Source organism: Hemibagrus wyckioides, linkage group LG02 (genome assembly GCF_019097595.1).
Source record: "Hemibagrus wyckioides isolate EC202008001 linkage group LG02, SWU_Hwy_1.0, whole genome shotgun sequence".
Lineage (NCBI taxonomy): Eukaryota > Metazoa > Chordata > Actinopteri > Siluriformes > Bagridae > Hemibagrus > Hemibagrus wyckioides.
Window position 1 is genome coordinate 18,100,796 of NC_080711.1, and position 21,459 is coordinate 18,122,254.

At 41.1% G+C, this 21,459-nt stretch overlaps 1 protein-coding gene across 7 annotated transcripts in view; it reads left to right on the plus strand.

Moving 5' to 3' along the window:
• The window catches only part of caskin1 (CASK interacting protein 1), a 117,655-nt gene that overhangs the window by 59,642 nt on the left and 36,554 nt on the right, over positions 1 to 21,459 (plus strand). For all 7 annotated transcript variants that reach the window (XM_058411757.1, XM_058411785.1, XM_058411767.1 and 4 more), the window contains exon 2: positions 13,958 to 14,009. In XM_058411757.1, coding sequence (XP_058267740.1) covers positions 13,958 to 14,009 — 52 coding nt within the window. The remainder of the gene's footprint in view (positions 1 to 13,957; positions 14,010 to 21,459) is intronic.

Sequence of the window (21,459 nt, forward strand, 5' to 3'; positions counted from 1 at the left end):
TGCTTGACACATTGTTTATTCAATCGAAACAAAGAATTCCTTAGTCGTAAACAAGATAAGGTCACATCACAAAGTCAGCACAGAGCCTGCCATATCACAGAGCTACAAATGTCATTTAAGACCAAATCGTGTAGTTTGGTATCACTCAGACAGGAAATGTAGCTTTCAAATTTTCAACCTTTCAAAAAAGTGGTAATAGATGATACGAGAGTTCCAGTTTGAATTTCTTTGTTTTTGGAAACATTTCAAGAAAGTACGTTCTGCTTAGTTTACAATTAGTAGACATTAGTGAGTTAAAGGTGCAACAGGCATTTGCTTTTTTTCTCTCTTTTTTTTAAGAAACAAAACCCCAAATAATCAGGAAAATGTGTAGTACATGATAAGAAAGCATTAGTTTTAGTACATTGCCTCATGGTATTATATGGTTGAATTTAAAACCCCTCCCAACACCCCTTTACTCCGCCTCTTTTCAGTCAGCAAAACAAAGAAACCAACAGAAAACATGCCATGCTCCCAAAAATAAAACAAACTGAAATATACTTAATTAGTATAACCATTGGCAGTGTTGTATGGTAGTAGAGAAATGTATTACTGGTAAATGTGATCAAGCTGTATATGGAATTAGTGACTACACTGTATATTGTTTAAACCAGCTTCATAGAAATGTATGTAATTCTAATTGACTGTGTTAAACTCACATGCAGCTAACAGCGTGCACTAGTTAACACTGGTACTACAGCAAATTTATATTCGTTTATAATGTTATAACTCGCTGTCAGGTAGTTGAAGGGCCCAGTGCGTTAAAATGCTGATCTTTCTCTGGATGTTGTTGTACTTTATCTACTTCATCACTAGAGCTGCAGTCTTGAATAATCTTGACTAATGCATCTTTAAAAGAAGGTAAGCGTGCATTACTTGTTGCTTACGTTAACCTAATTATACATGCAAGACAAGATATAAGTGCACGTTTACATCGATCAGGCATAACATTATGACCACCTGCCTAATTTTGTGTTGGTCCCCCTTTTGCAGCCAAAACAGCCCTGACCCGTCATGCACTGTGTATCCTGACACCTTTCTGTCAGAACCAGGATTAACTTCTTCAGCAATTTGAGCAACAGTAGCTCGTCTGTTGGATCGGATCACACGGACCAGCCTTCAATCCATCAATGAGCCTTGGCTACCCATGACCCTGTCTCCAGTTCAGCACTGTTCCTTCCTTGGACTACTTTTGATAGATACTGACCACTGCAGACTGGGAACACCCCACAAGAGCTGTTGTTTTGGAGATGCTCTGAGCCAGTCATCTATCCTTCACAATTTGGCCCTTCATCAAACTCAAATCCTTATGCTTGTCCATTTTTCCTGCTTCTAACACATCAACTTTGAAGACAAAATGTTCACTTGCTGCCTAATATATCCCACCCACTAACAGGTGCCATGATGAGGAGATCATCAGTGTTATTCACGTCAACTCTCAGTTGTCATGTTATCATGTTATGCCTGATCGGTGTAAGTGTACACTAAAATTCTTTGACCAAACTGTTGTTTAAGCACAGACTTTTATTTTAAGCTTCGACTCTTTGAGCTCAAAATAGCCTGAAATTCATCATCGTAATCAAAACCATCCGAGTGCCTTTTTCCGAATACCTTTTCCGAGTATCCTGTGTCATGTGTCCAAAAAAGATGGCAATAAATGCAGTAAGGAGACACTAGTGTGGCATATTATAACTATTCTGAGTGTAATTATCATGGTATATTCACCATACTCATATACTGTATCATCACACCAATAATCCACTCCGTGATCAATAAATATCATGTTTTACCACACACACACACACACACACATACTGACAGCTATATTAAAGAAGGCTAAACACACATGCCCGTGACTGTTATCTGTACTTTAGCTGTTAAAGCTGACACACACTGCTAACAATCATATTGAATGTGCTACATCGCTATAAAGCAGCTGCCAATCATTCAGACAGCTTGTTTCCTTCAGCAACAACACACACACACACACACACACACACAGAGAGGGAGAGAGAGCGACAGGGAGAAGAGTGAGAGACAGAGACGGAGAGAGAGACAGAAAGAGAGAGAGAGACAGAGGAGAGAGAGAGACAGAGAGTGAGATAGAGACAGAAAGAGAGAAAGAGAGAGAGAGAGAGACATTTTGAGCAAACTGTGAACATGCTGCTATAATTCAGCAGTTACAACGCTTACCGGCTTGCTAGTCAGTTTGCTAAATAGCAGGCAGTTAATTAGCTTTCTAGTACCTGCTGAATTACAGTAGCTTGTTTCCTTAAGCAACACACACACACACACACACATACACACACACACAGATAGAGAGAGAGTTTACCTGTGAACAAGCTGCAGTAATTCAGAAGCAATGTGGTTAGCAAGCAGGAAAGATCACTGAGCATTTAATATTTCCTTCATTAACATTTGTATTATTTTCAAAAGACGTCATCTCCATTCATTTTAGCTCCCTGAATGACTTCTGTTTATTACCTTGCCTATAACACAGGTCATATTTAGTTCAGTTAATATTTACATGTGTTAGCATGTGAAGGTAATATTTACATGCTTTAGCTAGCACACATCAATATTTTCAGTGTCTAGCATGTGCATGTCTTGCCTTAGTAAGGCTCTGTTAAGAAATCATAAGCTAGCATAAGCTAATTTAGCTGAGTAGTTTATTTCTGGCAACATTAGTTAAATATTTGCAACTTCTTACGTGAAAAAGATCAGATTTGTGAAGTCATTCAGTAATGGATTAACTTGTGAAGCATTTTAATGAGCCGCATAGTGTTGAAAAAAAAACCCCAAATAATAAGACTTTCGAGTCTGTTTCTTTTTAGCAAACATTGTATTATATTAAGTATCCATATTAGAATACGTCTAGCTGCAAGTGCCGGAGATACATACAAGCATGTGTGTGTTATTTTTAATATTTCCACTGGATTAACCTACACACTGATCTGCCTTTGCCTCCGCGGCTATCCCACACACTGTCATTCTGCATGTGTGTGTGTGTGTGCTGGGTTGGGTTTGGCGTGCAGCAATGTGTGTGTGTGTGTGTGTTTGCGTACACTAATGTGTAGGAAGAGGTGAAAGCTTGTTGCCTAGCAACTTCAGTAAAGTTTCACACTTGTTCACACACTTTGCTCTCCGAACGATGTGTGTGTGTCTGTGTGTGTGTGTGTATACCTAACAAGCAGCTTCACCTGGACAGAGTGCAGTTGCGTTGGTTTTATGTGCATACACGGCTAACATCAACCTGTACAGAAAGTTTGTTAAAACGTTTTAAATCAATATAGAACGTGTACTCTATTAGCTTGTATTATGAAAAGGGATGATCATTTTTTAAAAATTTATGGTCTTATTTTTTTTTAAGTATTTTTTCTCTTCAGTACACTGGTTTCGAAGGTGTCAGCACCCACACGGTTACAATTTAGTGAAGCCTCGGACGGTGAGAAAAACAGCCCTGAACATCTTCCAGTAACTAACAAGGCAGGAGACACTAGTAAAGGAATCTTGGAACATTCCTCTATGCAGAACATTTCAAACGCATAAACAGCTGTGCCACGTGTGGACTGTCATTTCATTCATACCAGAGGTTTTCAGCATGCTTCACATCTAGAGACAGAGACAATTCATTCATTTTGGGTCAGCCATTTCTGAGGTTGTGATCTTGTTTGTTAAGAGTCAGGTATTAACGTCCTGGTAAAGACAGAACAAAACTGGGATTAAATATCAGAATACTTCAGAATAAGTAATGTTTGTGTAGAAGTCAGTTGTCAAATTATATGCATACATTGCCCATGCTGACCCCTGTGCACCACTGAAAGTGCCAACAATGGGCACGTGAGCATCTGAACTGGACCATGGAACAATAGAAGAAGGTGGCCTGGTGAGATGAATCATGTTTATTTTATATCACGCGGATGAACGGCTACGTGTGTCGCTTACCAGGGGGAGCACATTGCACCAGGATGCACTATGCTTTGGGCAATGTTCTGCTGGGAAATCTTTGGTTCTGCCATCCATGTGGATGTTACTTTGACATGTACCACCTACCTAAGCATTGTCACAGACCATGTACATTATTTCATGAAAACGTTATTCCCGGATGGCTGTAGCATCTTTCAGCAGGATAATGCGCCGTGCCACAAAGCAAAAATGGTTCAGGAATGGTGTGATGAGTACATCAACATGTTTGAGGTGTTGACTTGGCCTCCAAATTCCCCAGATCTCAATCTAATCGAGCATCTGTGGGATGTGCTGGACAAACAAGTCCGATCCATGGAGGCCCCACCTCGCAACTTACAGGATTTAAAGGATCTGCTGCTAACATCTCGGTGCCAGATCCCACAGCACACCTTCAGGGATCTAGTGGAGTTCATGCCTCGATGGTTCAGGGCTGTTTTGGCAGCAAAAGGGGGACTAACACAATATTAGGCAGGTGGTCATAATGTTATGTCAGATCGGTGTAAGTGGAAATGTTATGCAGTATTTTTTTTGTCCAGTTGGGGTGCCAATAATTCTGGAGTTGGTTATCCATAGATTTTTTTCAGTGTTCCTGTTTACCATGAAGCTGGCAAAAACAAAAGAAGCAAATATAATCAGAATGATTTGATTTACATAACAGATATTCTATATGTCCAAAAATATGTGTACACCTGAGCATGACACGCAGGATCCTGTTTCAAAAGCATTGCATTAATATAAGGTTCATCCCACACTTCCTGCTATAACAGTCTCCGGTCTTCTGGGAAGTCTTTCCACTAGATTATTGAATGTTGCTGGAGGGATTTGTGTCTGTTCAGCTACAAAAATCATTAGTGGGGTCTGTGCAGTGAGCAGGCCATTCATGTTCTTCCACTTCTACTATGGCAAATTGTGTTCTTTATAGACTTTGCTTTGTGCACAGGGGTATTGCCATGCTGGTATACGCTGGGGTCTTTTAGTTCCAGTCAAAAGAAGTACAGCATAGAAAGACTTTGGGGAAGAGTGATATACAGGGTCAGTGGTCAAGCCAAAGCTATGTTTTACAGTGTGTATCAGTGTAGATGCTTTTTCTCTATATACATTCCCCATTTCATTTTATTTTGCCAAACACACATATTTTCTGCTAAATGTACCTCCTGCATGGCCACAAAGCTAATATTTTAGTCTCTGACCAAAACAAATGATTCCATTTAAGCCTCAGAAGATTTGTTTATCTCTGGAAGAGCTTTTGTGCAACACTTTGAAGCTGGTGTATGATAGTTAACCTCCCACACCATACACGATTTTGTGCATAAATATTTTCAACTTCATGATTATACCCTGTGGAAGCAGGACATGGTCAAAGGCAACAGTACAGGCAGAATGAGAGCAATTAAAAATATCGCTGCAGTCGATGAGAGAAGAAAGATAACAGTTAAGGCTAATTATACTCCGCTTATCATGCCTCTAATCAACAATAAGAAAATGAATTACATGCAATTATGTAGAAAACTGTGATTTCTGAGCGGCAGGGAGTGGTATGGCGTAGACTGCAGGCCTGTGGATGTGAAGCTTAGGAGTGAGAGGACTGTGTTCATCCTGCAGAAAGTCAATGTTCCCAGCAGCCCGAGTTCTGATGGTTTGAAGATAGGAAACAGAAAGAGAAATGAAGAAGAGGCTGAGATTGACAGTTAGAAAAGGCATGATAGGAGACAGGAGATGAAAAGAAGGAGAAGAAAAGAGAAAGATGAGAGAGAGAGAGCAATGGAGAGGAAGTAGAGGTGAACGTAGAGAAAAGGGTGAAGAAATGTGAAGAAGAGATGGAGAGAAGGAAGAGAAGAATTAGACGATTGGATTAGATGTTATGGAAAGAGCAGTGGAGAGAAAATGACTAGAGGAGAAGAAGAAGGTGTGGAGAAAATGGTGAAGAAATGTGAAGAAGAATAGAGGAGAAGGTCACTGTTGTCAATCACAGCGACACTGTAGCCAATCCTAAGCATTTGTGAAGCCATGTGCACCGATCAGGCATAACATTATGACCACCTGCCTAATATTGTGTTGGTTCCCCTTTTCCTGCCAAAACAGCCCTGACCCGTCCTGCACAGTGTATTCCGACACCTTTATATCAGAACCAGCATTAACTTCTTCAGCAGTTTGAACAACAGTAGCTTGTCTATTGGATCGGATCACACGGGCCAGCCTTCGGTCCCCATGTGCATCGATGAGCCTTGGCCACCCATGACCCTTTCACCGGTTCACCACAGTTCCTTCCTTGGTTCACGTTTGATAGATACTGACCACTGCAGACTGGGAACACCCCACAAGAGCTGCAGTTTTGGAGATGCTCTGATCCAGTCGTCTAGCCATCACAATTTGGCCCTTCATCAAACTCACTCAAATCCTTACGCTTGTCCATTTTTCCTGCTTCTAACACATCAAAAACATGCATCTTCACATGTTCTGGAGGAAGTCTTCCCTGTTGGTGGTCATATGTTAGGGATGAGATAAGAGGCTGGTGATGGTAACAGGGAGTTGACCAATTAGGAGAGAGATTTGAGAACCCATTCCCCCAAACCACCAAAGGCAAAAGCCTCCATTTTCCAGTTCCAAAAAGCAGCAGAATGGACGCATGAATGTGGATTGACCAGGTCTCCAACATTAACTGACCCGCTACTAATATGTGCCAAAAGCAGCCTTATTTCTCACTCTCCTTCACTCGAATTTCCTGCCCTCGCTTTCTGTCATCGTGAACACAGAAGGGCTCATTAATGTGGAATAAAATCGAACAGTGTATGCTTGACCTAGCAAGTTCTGTGCATACACAGACTTATCTATATTTATTATAAGCATTTTGACAGAAAAAAGAGATTATTATTAAAGGACAGCGATTTATAAAGCCACGTGAAAGCTTTTCATGTTTACGATGAGACATTTGTAAAAGGATTATAAGGGTAATGTTACGTTTATTGCTGTTCACTGTGTTGTTATTACTGCATCATCCAGCATTAATCACCGCCCACATGCCGAGACTCCCCCCCTCTTTGGGGGTGACTGGTCTGGAGATATATTTGGAGATGTTGTTCCAGCTGTTCGGTGTTCCACTCCTTTTATGAAGATATAAGGACAGAGGATAACAGAGAGAGAGAGAGAGAGAGACAGAGGGAGATGAACTCATCGCTTTAGTTTGATCTAATCGCTAACAAGCTCTATGTGGAGAACATCACAGTTGTGTGTGCGTTGTGGTGCATTCTGGGAAATCAGTCTGGACTCTCCTCACAGCCAAGTGTTAATAGTTTTTGGTGCAGTGATCCAGACACACTGTTCATTAACCACCTGAGGGTCACAAACACACACACACACACACACAGATGAGGACATATTTGGGGTATTTATCACTCAACGTAAAAGTGTAAACATTTTAGATGCAGCTTTTGATGGCATTTCACTTGTCTGTGTGCGTCCAGGCTGATTTATACTTCTCGTCTCTGTGCTGACCAGTCCCTCCAGGATTCCACAAGTTTGCAGTCACAGAAATGAGTCACAGAAAGTATTTTCATATGTCTTCACTGGTAGGAGTTTAAAAGAAGAATCCTATGCTTGCAATTTCACTGACTGACTCTTACACAGAGGGAAGTATTCATACTTTCACGCAAGGTGAGCAACATGATGAACAGCATGTCCTCTAGGAGGCGCTGTCACATGAACCAACCCTGGAATTTACTGATCTCGAGCAGCGAGTGTTTCACTGTAGGAATAATAAATAAAAGAGAGCAGAGGCACAACACTGCTTTCTGAAGTACTGGGGAAACGAAAGCACGCATGATTAAATTCTCAACCGAGCGAATCCTAGCTGCAAGCATTTCTGAAGTGTTTTTACTCGTCTTTATTCGGCAGTATGAGCAGCTTTTGTGGGGAAGAACTTCAATTTATATCTTCAGTTCTAGTCTGTCAGTCACTGAAAGATGCATTAGTTTTTTTTATGTTTACCTCATACCTTCAGGGTTGGGGGTTTGATTGCCACCTGTGCTTCGGGGATTTCCTCGGGGTACACTGGTTTCCTCCAGCAGTTCATAGTCATTGTAGGCTGATTGGCATCTATAAATTGTCTGTAGTGTGTAAATGTGTGTGTGACTGTGACCTGTGATGGGTTGGTACCTTGTCAAGGGTGTCCCCTATCTTCCACTGGGACAGAATTCAGGTTCACTGTGACCCTGTGTAGGAAAAGCAGTAGAGAAAATGGATGGATATGTGGATGGATGGATGGGTTGATGAATGGATGCTGTGGTTTAAAACACGTTCATGGTATGTTTATATCCTGCTGGATTAATCCAAGGTAAAGATGTTTTAACTGTGAGTATTTTGTCAGTTGTGCTCTAAAGAAGACAGAAACTCCTGGGTGCGACGAGGGACGTTTTTTATTGTTTAACACTTTAGTTGGTTTGGTTACATTTGAGTTGTGCTTTAAACAGCTCTCGGGATCGCTCTGGTGTAAACAGCATTAATCTCAATTCGATTAGACCCGTGGAAGAAAAAGCGTGTCATAGCGTCATTAAACCATTTCACAATCAGACAGCCAACCAATCAGCGTTTGACCACTCTTCGTTAGTTCGTATGAGGACTGCGAGCTAGCACATCACTGCGTCTGTAATAATCCACATTAATGCAGAAGTAGAAATCGGGTGATCTGGTTCTGATTTAATGTGTGGCTGTTTAGGGTGGGATGCGATCTCCCTTTCTGATATTGAGTGGGTGGGGCTAGTATAAGGAAAAGCCTGCATTAGAAAGCACACATCCACCATCTATATCACATAGATAAACATTCCACACATTTTCCTGATGTCAGATCTGCCCTTTAGTAACAGTTACGCTACGTTCACATGTACAGCGACTCGCTCATTTACAACAGGGATCCTCAAATCTGGCCCATGAGATCCATTTTCCTGCAGAGTTTAGCACTAACCTTAATCAAACACGGCTGAGCATGCTAATCACTGTCTTTAAGATCACTTGGAAACCACAGGTAGAGGAGTTTGATCAGGGTTAGAGCTAAACTCTGCAGTGCATTGGCCTTCCAGGGCAATATTTGAGAAAACCTGGTTTACAATAAGAGCTTGTGACTTCCAGCGAGTTGGAAAAGTGGGCGTGGCCAGCAAAGCGACAAGTTGAACCATATGCAAATATGAAGCGACTACCAATAGGAGTAAAGACAGTAGAGTGCACATAATCCTTGCTAAAGTGTACACGCTGCTTCTCCTTCATCTCGTATGATATAATGCAGATAAACACTGCTGGATTTTATACACAAACCAAATCTTTCCTCCAGAATGATTTATTTTAGAGACAAGGAAACTGATTCGGAATGCAGCAACCAGCTGATAAACATTATTTCAATAGCGACCAGTTGTAGGAACGCCTACTGACGACTTCGTAGTACAGCGACGGATGACTTGCAGCGATAAAATCAGTGTATGTGTGAACGCAGCTTTTTTTTTTTCCCTGTGTGGATTCCCTGCTGAATCAATATCCCTTCATCACAACAAGATTAGGTTATTACACACAGAAAAGTCTCATTTTATGTAATCATGTTAATTAAAACCATGTTACACAAGCACAGTGTGTGTGCCAATTTAGGCCCTGCATGCTAGTGTATTAAGGCTGAGAGCAGAGTAATTATTTCAACAGTCATCTAAAATTAAAGAGTAATGTTATTGATAAGAGGTTCCTGTCGCTGTGTAGGTTCTCCTCGTGATTGATACAAATTCTCAGATTTCCTCCTACGTCTCAGAAACTCAGGTGTGGGAATGATGCTTGACAATTAGCTAGCGTCATATACAGTGCGTATTCTCTGCCTCATAGCTCAGGGATTCTGGGATTTGCTCCAAATCCACCCTGATCGTGATGAAGGATGAATGAATATTGACAGAAAGACAAAAACATATTCAGGGTGGATATTTATACAGTATTTATTTTGCTAAACTGCTACTCCAGCAAGACCCTTAGCCTACATTTATAAATGTCTGCCTAAGGATAATGTTTTGGATGCTGCTTCTCATGTCCACACCATTTTATCGAACCTATTGTATCCACTGTCTCTTTAGTAGTCTCTTAGAGTCTGAGTGATTAGCTAACAAGCAAGCAAGATGGCGCGAGTCAAAGACAGGGTGAGAGTTTATTTAGTTTATTTAGGAGTATTTACCAAAAAACAGCAAAAGAACAAACATGGTCACGAAAAAATATGATAGCCAAACAGGCAAACAGGAAAAAGGTCAATCAGGAACAAAACAGCAGTATCCAACACCACGTAGGGTCAAAAACATAAATAATAAGTGAAGTCCAAAAACTGTAAACACCAATAGAATAAACCCAACTTTCTAATGCCACCAACTTGGAATACAACACAGTACTGATCAGCCATAACATTATGACCAGTGAGAGGTGAAGTGAATAACACTGATGATCTCCTCATCATGGCACCTGTTAGTGGGTGGGATATATTAGAGGCAGCAAGTGAACATTTTGTCCTCAAAGTTGATGTGTTAGAAGCAGGAAAAATGGACAAGCGTAAGGATTTGTGCGAGTTTGATGAAGGGCCAAATTGTGATGGCGAGAAGCATCTCCAAAACTGCAGCTCTTGTGGGGTGTTCCCGGTCTGCAGTGGTCAGTATCTATCAAAAGTGGTCCAAGGAAGGAACAGTGGTGAACCGGCGACAGGGTCATGGGCAGCAAAAGCTCGTTGATGCACGTGGGGAGCAAAGGCTGGTCCGTGTGATCCGATCCAACAGACGAGCTACTGTTGCTCAAATTGCTGAAGAAGTTAATGCTGGTTCTGATAGAAACGTGTCAGAATACACAGTGCATGAAGGGTCAGGGCTGTTTTGGCAGCAAAAGGGGGACCAACACAATATTAGGCAGGTGGTCAAAATGTTATGCCTGGTCAGTGTATAAGAGAACTAGAACTCTACGACTGGTTGAATGTTGGTTTAAAGCAAAAGGGGGACCAACACAATATTAGGCAGGTGGTCAAAATGTTATGCCTGGTCAGTGTATAAGAGAACTAGAACTCTACGACTGGTTGAATGTTGGTTTAAAGAATTGTCACTCTGTGCAGCAGAACTTTGCAATTGATCCAAACAGGGTCCAAGTCACAGCAAGGACAAATATCTAAAATAATTTTTCTTCAGTAGCTTCCTACATGTCAGATGGTGGAAGAACTAGACTTCTTGCTTGAGGAGGCATCCACGTCAACATCACTGGCGACTTGTTTAGTAATATCTTTCACTTTTCATTTTATTCAGTTTTGTTGTTTATGGATTTTCAAAGACCGTAGCTATAGATGACAGCACTGATACGCATATGCATTTTCCGTCTCTCATCAGCTTTAAAGACTGAGCCAAATGTGCTGTCTAGTGCTGTGTTCCTCCCATAGAGGAGTCCTTGTGCATTGTACCAGCTCTTGATACATGTCATAACCAATGATTGCAAATCACTTGTTTAATGTCCCTTTTAGAAAGCGTAAAATCCTGCTATCACGCTGCTGATGTTAAATATTGTATTATTACAACCCCTCCATGCCCCCATGAAAACTACACTCCTGTATCATTATGTTTTGTGTAGATTATTGTTATTACCAACAGACAACACTCGTCTGCTTCCTAAATAAACACCCCCCCCCAGAAAAGTAGGTTAAAATCGATTCATCGCAGGAGAAAAGTTTTGCATGAAGAGATCCTGAGCTGAGGATACTTATCCCAAGGCAAGAATGTAGAGATTAAACCTCATTAAGCTCATACGTTGCTATCCGACAAACCGCTGACAGGTTTAGATCACATGCCTGTCTGGAGGCAGCAGATAAAAAACAAACAAAAAAAACCCTTAATGGTGTAATGACATCTTGCTAATTAGCGAAAGAGACGATTGTGTGCTATCTGGGTGTATATGGGGTTGAACAATATTTATTCTCACCTTGTGTTTGGTGACATGGCAGGCTGGGTGATCAATCAGAGAGCTGTCAATCAGCCATCAAGGAGGTTCAGGAAGTTTATTTGTTACCATTCAAACTTTTGTAAGGGAAATACATGCTGTGGCCCGACGTGAAGCTGAGCTCCTCCTGCATGATATGTTAGAATATTTTTCAGTTAATTAGAGAACATTCTGTAGCGCTTATCCTACGCAGGGGGCCTGGAGCCTGTCTCAGGGAAGTCTGTGCGCAAGGCAGGGATGCCAACTCATTACAGGTCACACACACACACACACACACAATTCAGACAGTTTAGAGATTCCAATCAGTCTACAACACATGTCGTGGGACTTGGGGAAGAAACCAGAGTACTTCAAGGAAACCCCTGAAGCACAAGGAGACCATGCAAGCTATGAATCAAACCCTCATCCCTGAAGGTGCGAGGCAAAAGGGCTAACCTCTAAGCCATTACCTCTAAATTAGAGACTAACACCATATTTTTTTTTAATCAAGTTAAAGTTGCATTTAACATCTGCAAAACATTTCATGTTTACATTTGTTTTATTGCAGCTATAAACAAATATACACCGATCAGCCATAACATTATGACCATTGACAGGTGAAGTGAATAACACTGATGATCTCCTCATCATGGCACCTGTTAGTGGGTGGGATATATTAGGCAGCAAGTGAACATTTTGTCCTCAAAGTTGATGTGTTAGAAGCAGGAAAAATCGGCAAGCATAGATCAAAAGTGGTCCAAGGAAGGAACAGTGATGAACCGGTGACAAGGTCATGGGAGGCCAAGGCTTGTTGAGGCATGTGGGGAATGAAGGCTGGTCCGTGTGATCCGATCCAACAGACCAGCTACTGTTGTTCAAATTGCTGAGGAAGTTAATGCTGGTTCTGATAGAAAGGTGTCAGAATACACAGCGCAGGACAGGTCAGGGCTGTTTTAGCAGCAAAAGGGAGGTGTTCATAATGTTATGCCTGATCAGTGTAAAAGAACAATAATAAAACTCTTTGTTAAGCACTAACACTGGAGACTCCTTCCATAAACCTTTACCAGATCAGTTTATTTGCCTATATGTTAAAAATAACAAACCTTTTTCTTATTCATTAACAATCGCCCGAACAAGTCCCTGTGAAAAAGCGGTTACTATAGAAACCGTAAAGAATTTGACACCTCCTGACCAATCAGACTTGAGAATTCACAAACACTGTGACAAAACATGAGACAAAGCAAACACTGTGATATTCATTGGTTTTAGTATTTATTATTATATCATGAAAATGATTAGCTTGTTCTAACCCTAGTGACAATAGAGGCCAGCGGTGTTTCCTCTCGCACATCCTCTCGCTGCGAGGAGCAGATAGGCGGCCTTCTGTTCTACTCTGGTGACTGTGTGTTTTTAGTCCTGAGGGACAGGGAGGCACTTCATCCTGTTCCTTCCTGTCTTTGGCTTCAGTGTTTCGTGTGCAGAATACTCCACACTGCTCACGTACTGCCGAACGTTTAAGAGTTCTGACAATACAAAATGCTCTTGTATTCATGCACGTTATTATATCTAGATTATCAGCTTACTATCACAGAATGGGAGTGGAAGATGCAGATGCCGGTGCAGTTAAAGGTGTTTTATTTTACAAGGCAGGCTGACAAATGTAATTCAGAATCAGAAAAAGGAAACACACCGAGGTCACAGTAACGGATATAATCTGAAACACAGAGAACCAGAAACCAGAGCGGGATCAAAGCCAGGGTGAAGTACCACAGAACAAAAATACTCAGCAAAGTCATGCAGCAGAACAATGAACACCCTGAACATCACGTAGAACCATGAAGAAGATGTATTTATTTTTATAGATTTAAAGCATTCCTATATCTGAATGTCTGAACATCTCTGGCTGCTTCAAGATCCAGTGCTGCCAGATTAAAGGTGGGAGTGTTACAGTTTCTGATGATGTCTGATCACTTTCCTCTCTCTTTTTTTTCACCAGAGTTGCTGGGTTCTGCCAAAAAGGTGAACGTGAACTTCCAGGACACAGATGGGTAAGTGTGTGACACGTAAGGCCTTTTAGGGATCTGAGAGGCTGTTTTGTAAACATCACTGAGGGTTTGTGTGAGGCTGCCAAATATTTCGGGGCTTGTTAGTGTGTGTGTGTGTGTGTGTGTTGATTTATTGATGTCTGAGAAGCATCTCTCTCTCTCTCTCTCTCTCTCCTTCTGTTTCTTCTGTTTCTGCGCTCTACTTTTGCAGCGTTCTATCTGATTGTCTGTAACCTTTCTGTCTAAAGCCCCCAATCTGTCGTCTCTTCATTTTTCACCAATTTCAGAGGGAGGCCCGAGAATGGCACAGAATTCATCAGAATTCAACAATCGATGAATACTAAAATATGGCATTTGCGCAAGGTATTCTTGAATCTGATTTCTAAAACCGGCAGATTCAAGCGTTTACATTGCTCATTTATTTTCTATTTACTGGATTATTTCAGAGCCACACCATCCATTTTAATCCAATCGAAATGTCATTGAGCTCAGTTGGATAGATTGAGGTGCTTACATGAAGGATTTTCAATCCAGTGGAGCCATCAATCCTGTTACTAACTGATTAGTCGGTTACATGTAAATGTACCTAGTGATGTGATTCAAGCTTTTAAGTTTCAATACACCACTTGGAAGCTGACTACTCATTATTTTGAATTATGCTGAATAATTATTTCTGTTTGCATGAGGTGAAGCCTTTCTGGCATCTGGACTCAACTTAGAGCAACTAATTCTTAAGTAATCAAGTTTGTCTACAAATCTGTTTTGTAAAGAAAAAAGTGGACACTTAAAGATGTCACATATACACTGACCAGGCATAACATTATGACCACCTGCCTCATATTGTGTTGGTTCCCCTTTTGGTGTCAAAACAGCCCTGACCCATCATGTACTGTGTATTCTGACACCTTTCTATCAGAACCAGCATTAATTTCTTTAGCAGTTTGAGCAACAGTAGCTCGTCTGTTGGATCGGATCACACGTTCCAGCCTTCGCTCCCCCACATGCATCAACGAGCTTTTGCTGCCCATGACCCTGTCGCCGGTTCACCACTGTTCCTTCCTTGGACCACTTTTGATAGATACTGACCACTGCAGACCGGGAACACCCCACAAGAGCTGCAGTTTTGGAGATGCTCTGATCCAGTCGTCTAGCCATCACAATTTGGCCCTTCGTCAAACTCGCTCAAATCCTTACGCTTGCCCATTTTTCCTGCTTCTCACACATCAACTTTGAAAATGTTCACTTGCTGCCTCTAATATATCCCACCCACTAACAGGTGCCATGATGAGGAGATCATCAGTCTTATTCACTTCTATGTGCTTATAATGTTATGCCTGATCGGTGTATATTACAGCACAGTGAAATTCAATTCTTCGCTGAGGTCAGAGAACAGGGTCAGCTAAGATAAAAGGTTAAGGACCTTGCTCAAGGACCCAACAGTGGCAGCTTGACCATGCTGGGGCTTGAACCTTCAACCTTCTAAACCTTCTGCAACCTAAAGGCCTTCACTGGCCTACTGCCTGATTTCTGGCTTTGGTTTAAAACTTCAGGTCTGATTATGAAAAAAAGTTTTTCCTGAAGTGTGTCAGCCTACACCATATATACACTTGCAAGTTTGCACTGCCACTTCCTGTTTATCAAGGAGCACTGTGCTGGATCGATATAGCGAAGTCCATCCTCATGCATATGAGCGTGATAGCCATTTTATGTTTATCTCTCTGATTTACAAAGGGAAAGACTTTGTGACAAGCAACACTATATAACCTGTCGCATAAACGCACACTAGCGACAGCAACAAAATGCACAAGTGGAAGCGTTGCGTCAGTACTATTACTGACAGGCTAATAGGATTTTCACTGCCAGATTCATTCCAGAGGAGTCTGTAGTGGCTAATAAAATTTTAGTGAGTTCCAGTGGCACCTGAGGCCTCCCATTTAGCATTTCTGTGATGATCAATATAAAGAATGCTGATGGAAATGGAGTTGCTCTTGCTGTGTACTTGAAAGGACCTGATTCCCAATTCCCATAAGCATTGTATAGTAAAATATCCTTTTATATGAGAGAGAGAGAGAGAGAGAGAGAGAGAGAGAATGATTATTATTATTATTTAATAATAATCATTGTGCTCCAATGTTTTTCAGAAACATGGCCCTGAATGTCACCTCTGTAACATGACTCTAATAAATTATTATTAAAGTAGTTAAGCCTGGGTCATAGAGGGAGCTCATTTTAGCTAGATTTATGCCGAGTTCACACTGCACGATTTTCAGAGTGGTCGGATCACAGTTGTTTTCACACTACACTACCATCTTGGGGAGCATTCAGTTGCTGCTGTGTTCACACTGCACGATGGATCGGCGACAGGAGCTTTCACGCTGCACAACTTCACAATAGGAAGAAACGCCGACAACTCTGTCTGGTCCGCAGACTGTGTTTCACAACCAAACGTACGCGAGAAATAATAAGGAAATAACACAAGATCACACGTGAGTTCTCTCCTGGAAAAGGGACCCTGCAAAAAGTTTGCGAGCCAAATGGTCAGTGTGTGGAACAAGGATAGCGCATTCTGTAGAATTGACCAAATGAATAATTTTGCAATATGCTGCCTGCTGGTCAAGCAAATATTTCTGCTTTATTTGTTTAATGTAATTGTAAAGCTTATTTATTCTGATATAACTATATTTAATACATTTTTTCCTGATAAAAAACTATAAACTCTATTAAACTATTATATTCTGCTCCAATTGAAGCCATGCTTGCTGATATTGTGGTCTATAACTCCTCCCCAAACTGGCCGCTGCCCTGTATCTCTCTCTCTCATTGGCTGTAGGTCATCGCTGAGGTATTTTTCAGTCAGAACTCCTTTCACACTGCAGGATTTTGAGTGGGTGACAGGTCCAGATATTAAGCATGCCAAATATTTCACGGGCATCGGCGACTCTTCTGCGATTCTCTCAGATGGTAATTCACACTGCGTGATTGTCACTCGCGTGCACGAGCTCCGATTTGCCTCTGATTTCAGGCATTTGTCAGCGATCTCGCAAAACTACTTGGCGAGTGAAAAACAGGGTTAAAATCGTGCAGTGTGAACTCGGCATTACCGATGTCTGGAAAAACCCGTGGCTTCTTCACATGCGGGGGTGAGGTGCAGACGGAAGTGGCAATTTCTTTTAATAAAATACATATAATTTTAAGTTATGTAAATAAAATTATAAGTTTATTATTTCTTTGCGGCCCGGTACCAAATGGTCCATGGCCCGGTACCGGTCTGTGGCCTAGTGGTTGGGGAACTCCAGCATTAGAGGGTATGAGTGGGATTAGTCAAACTGACTTTACTCTGTTTATGAGAGGCAGTGAGGCAGTGGCGACTCAACAGTTAAGGTCCTAGGTTACTGATTAGGAGCTCAGGCCCCAGCACTGCCAAGCTGCCACTGTTGGGCCTTTAAGCAAGGCTCTTAATCCTCTCTGCTCCAGGGGTGTTGTATGTTGTATGATGAACCCAGCTTCCTATCAAGGGCTGGAATGTAGCTCTGTAATGTACATGTGACAAAAAAGGAATCATCTTCAAAAGTACTTAAGTGTACTATGAAGCTGGTTTGAGTCCATATCTCACATTGAGCTGAGTGTATGTTTGGGATTGTCTGTTTTGCTTGTTCCACTGCTGAGTCAAAGTTAAAAGTGAGCCCACTGTACACACCTGAACTGGAGGTTAGTTTATATTTTTACACTAATTGGTGTATCACTGTGGCATTGCAGATGTTCTTGCTTCACACAGCTCAGGACTTGACAGCGTTCATAGTCATGTTGTTTCTGCTGTTATTAAAAGAGCTACACAAACTCCACATACCTTAACTACACACTATCTATCTACGTTAACCATCTAAGTTTTTTTTTTCCCAAAATAAGTGATTGTGAATGAATTATTAATACAGCGCATTGATGTGATTCAGAATAATTGAAAAAGCTAGTTAAGTTTCCAACCGACAAGAGGCTGGTTACACTAACCGATAAAGGCCCGCCCAGCTGATTAAATATTCATGAGGCTGTGTGCTAAATAAAGTTGACTCAAGGTTATGATGTCATTCAGACATTCAGGAAGGACGTGGATCAGAAAGTGGCATTAATGAGGGACAAAGGCTTCTATGTCTGAGCCTCACTTCCTCTCCCTCTCCTCTCCTCTTTATTCATCTTCTCCCCCTCTCTCTGTCCTTTTGTTAATTCCATTATGTTTTCTTCATTCGGGGGAATGCAGTAAAATGCAATTCAAGGCCTCTCTTTCTCCCTGTTTTCCCATCGTATTCTCTGTAGTGTTAGAGCATGGGCCAAAACGACAAAAATTGTTTCTATTTACAGACTACACACACACACGCACACACACACACACACCAGCCTTGTGGTGATTAGAGCCCCACAGATCAAAGTCTCTTTCTTTGGCCTTTGAGAAGCAGGAACAATAAAACCCTGGTGATCTGTGATAAAACCCCTGTTCATGCTGACACCTCAGACGGATTCGAACACTGTGACTGTACATGAGGTGGTTTGGTTTCGAATTGTTTACAGTGCACTACATCTTACACTACCTTCACTATACACTGACTAGCCAGTACCTGAGCAGTAAGTTCACACTAATGGTCAGCACACACAACAAACAGCAACGGTAAAGTCTCCACAGAAACATTTACACACCGTATCCTGGTTTTTCTGCAGCACAAAAACTACAGGATATACAGCATTTATTTTTGGCCATTACTTAATTCATCATTTTGTAGCACAACTACAATTACGAAAGAAAAAAATCGAAACATGTAAGGAAGTTTGAGTTAGGAAACAGCTAGCTTAAGCTAACTTCAATAAGCGTTAGCTAACCGCTAACAAGGAAACTGCCTCTTTTAATTTGGCTCATAAATACAACGTTGTAAATCAAATCATTTTTTTATTATAGGTAGAGTGATTATAGGTAGAGCGAAAGCAAAGTACAGTGCTGCATAAGGAAGTGATTCAGCTTCAAAATAGCCGCCATTTTGACAGTTTTTACCTCAGAGATGCCTTCTTTTCAGTTGGTATGGATAACTGAAGAACATAGACTGTTTAAAACAACAACCACTGGCTGATTCACGGTGTTTGTGGTACGAAGTAAATTGTGTGAACTGTCATTTTTGGCTGAAAAAGGCTTTGGTGTGGCTGTAGATTTATCACCACTTCCACTGAGTGCAAATACAGTAACGATTTCTTTGACTTTTAATTATGACTTTTCATCAATGCTGCAGTCAGCAATTCTGTTATTTCTTTTTTTTATGGAGTATAATTTGTCTCTGTCAAGTAGAACACGTAGATAATAAAACACGCACGATGAAATTCCTAACTGCTCAGCAGCATGACAGTCAGAGGTCTGGAATGTAATGAGAGATGTGGTGTTTGTAATTAATAACACTATCATCCAGCATTATTTCAGTGCTGGACCTGATTCTGAGTGACAAGATCACAGCTACAGTAACAGCATATGGACAACAGACCATCCCGGCCATATATGTCCCATGGATTTTTCCTTAAACTATAGCCAAAAATTTAGAAGGATGCGTATATATGCTGTAACATTACAGTTCAATGCTCAAACACTATTCCAGCATGGCAGTTCCCCTGTGCACAAAGCAAACTCCCTGAAGACAAGGTTGGAGTGGATCTCAAGAGTCCTGCACAGATCCCTGACTCTGACTCAACCCCACTGAACACATCTGGGATGAACTGGAATATCAACTGCACCCCAGACCTCCTCAACCAACATCAGTGCCTGATCTCACTCAATGCTCTTGTAGCTGAATAAACACAAGCCTCCACAGCCATGCTCCAACATCTAGTGGAAGTCTTCTCAGAAGAGTGAAGCTTATTATAAAAGCAACGGGGAATGCTATGTTCAACAGGCACATATGGGTGTGATGGTCAGGTGTCCAGACTTTTTTTTTTTTTTTCCGCTCAAGAATGTATGACTGGTGTTATATTTCCCCCGGCAAGGACAGCAGAAACATCTGGATAACATATGTCATCAACATCAGGAAATATATATGTAACCAGAATAAGGGAGGAGTGATGTTAAGAACCTTGTAGAATAAGAATTCTACTAGATTTTGACTTTGTCTTGATCATATTTGTCTTGTTTTCATTTTTAAATAGTTTCTTGCTTTTGTATTATACTGTATTACATTTGGCATGCAGGTAAAGTCTGCGTTTTCTATCAGGGATTTAAATGTTTGTTTTTAAAGACAAAAAAAATCTGTTTCTAATGGTTCTATTCAAGAAAAATCTGGCAACCCCAGAAGCATACATTGGTAACACACTGGCAATTATTATAATCTCAGTGAGGCACCAAAAAATAAATAAATTTAAACTGCCTGAATATGAAAAGTTTCTTGTGTAAATATTGAGGTAACCTTTTAAAGCATGTTGTAACTCAATGTTCTACATTAATTCATCCCAAAGGTGTTCTATCAGTTTGAGGTCAGGACTCTGTGTAGGCCAGTCAAGTTCCTCCACACCAAACTCGCTCATCCATGCCTTTATGGACCTTGCTTTGTGCAGTCATGTTGGAACAGGAAGGGGTCATCCCACAAAGTTGGGAGCATGAAATTGTCCAAAATGTCTTGGTATGCTGAAGCATTAAGAATTCCTTTCACTGGAGCTAAGAGGCCGAGCCCAAGCCCTGAAAAACAACACCTGAATTCAATGATTTGGAGGGGTGTCCTAATGCTAGCTAGCATATTTCATATTGACATCGTAGCTAGATGAATGTAGCAATGGATCACTTGTATTCCTTAGTCACAGATTTAAAACAAATTGCCTTCTTCTAGAACTAGTCTTTTTAATATGCAAGACAATTGTTGTCTACTTAGGCATCCTCCTTCCAAATGAAACATGGGGCAGATGCGACATTAACTGTCATGACCTGTTTTATACGTATCTACATGGCTTATTAAAAAGCGTGTAGGCCGGGTCACTAGGCCCAGTGAGTAAGGTAATAAAGCTGATTAATGATCGGACATGACTGATTTAGATGATCGTAGCACATCCGTCATGATAAACGGATGTTTATTTAAAGCTATTGCTGGGACATTAAGAGATGAAGCTGTCTCTATATCTCAGCGTTTTAGCACTATTTCATTGTAAGTCCTTGCCGACAGGGTGAGCTATGATTCTGCATAATTAACGCTCCCCAGACAGATGAGAACAATCTGGGAACATGTTCATGAATTATTAACATTTGCTCAGAGGAGACACCTGTTCTCTCCTTGCAGGATTCTGGTGCTAAGCGGCCTTATCACATATCACTTTGGGATGTAGAATCAGAAAGATTTAAGACTCTAACTCCAATAAATAGGCGATATTTTCTCATTTTCACCACCGGTTTGATTTTATCTCTTGTTCCCTTTTAAATGATCTCTTTTTGAAAAGCAATATTTTT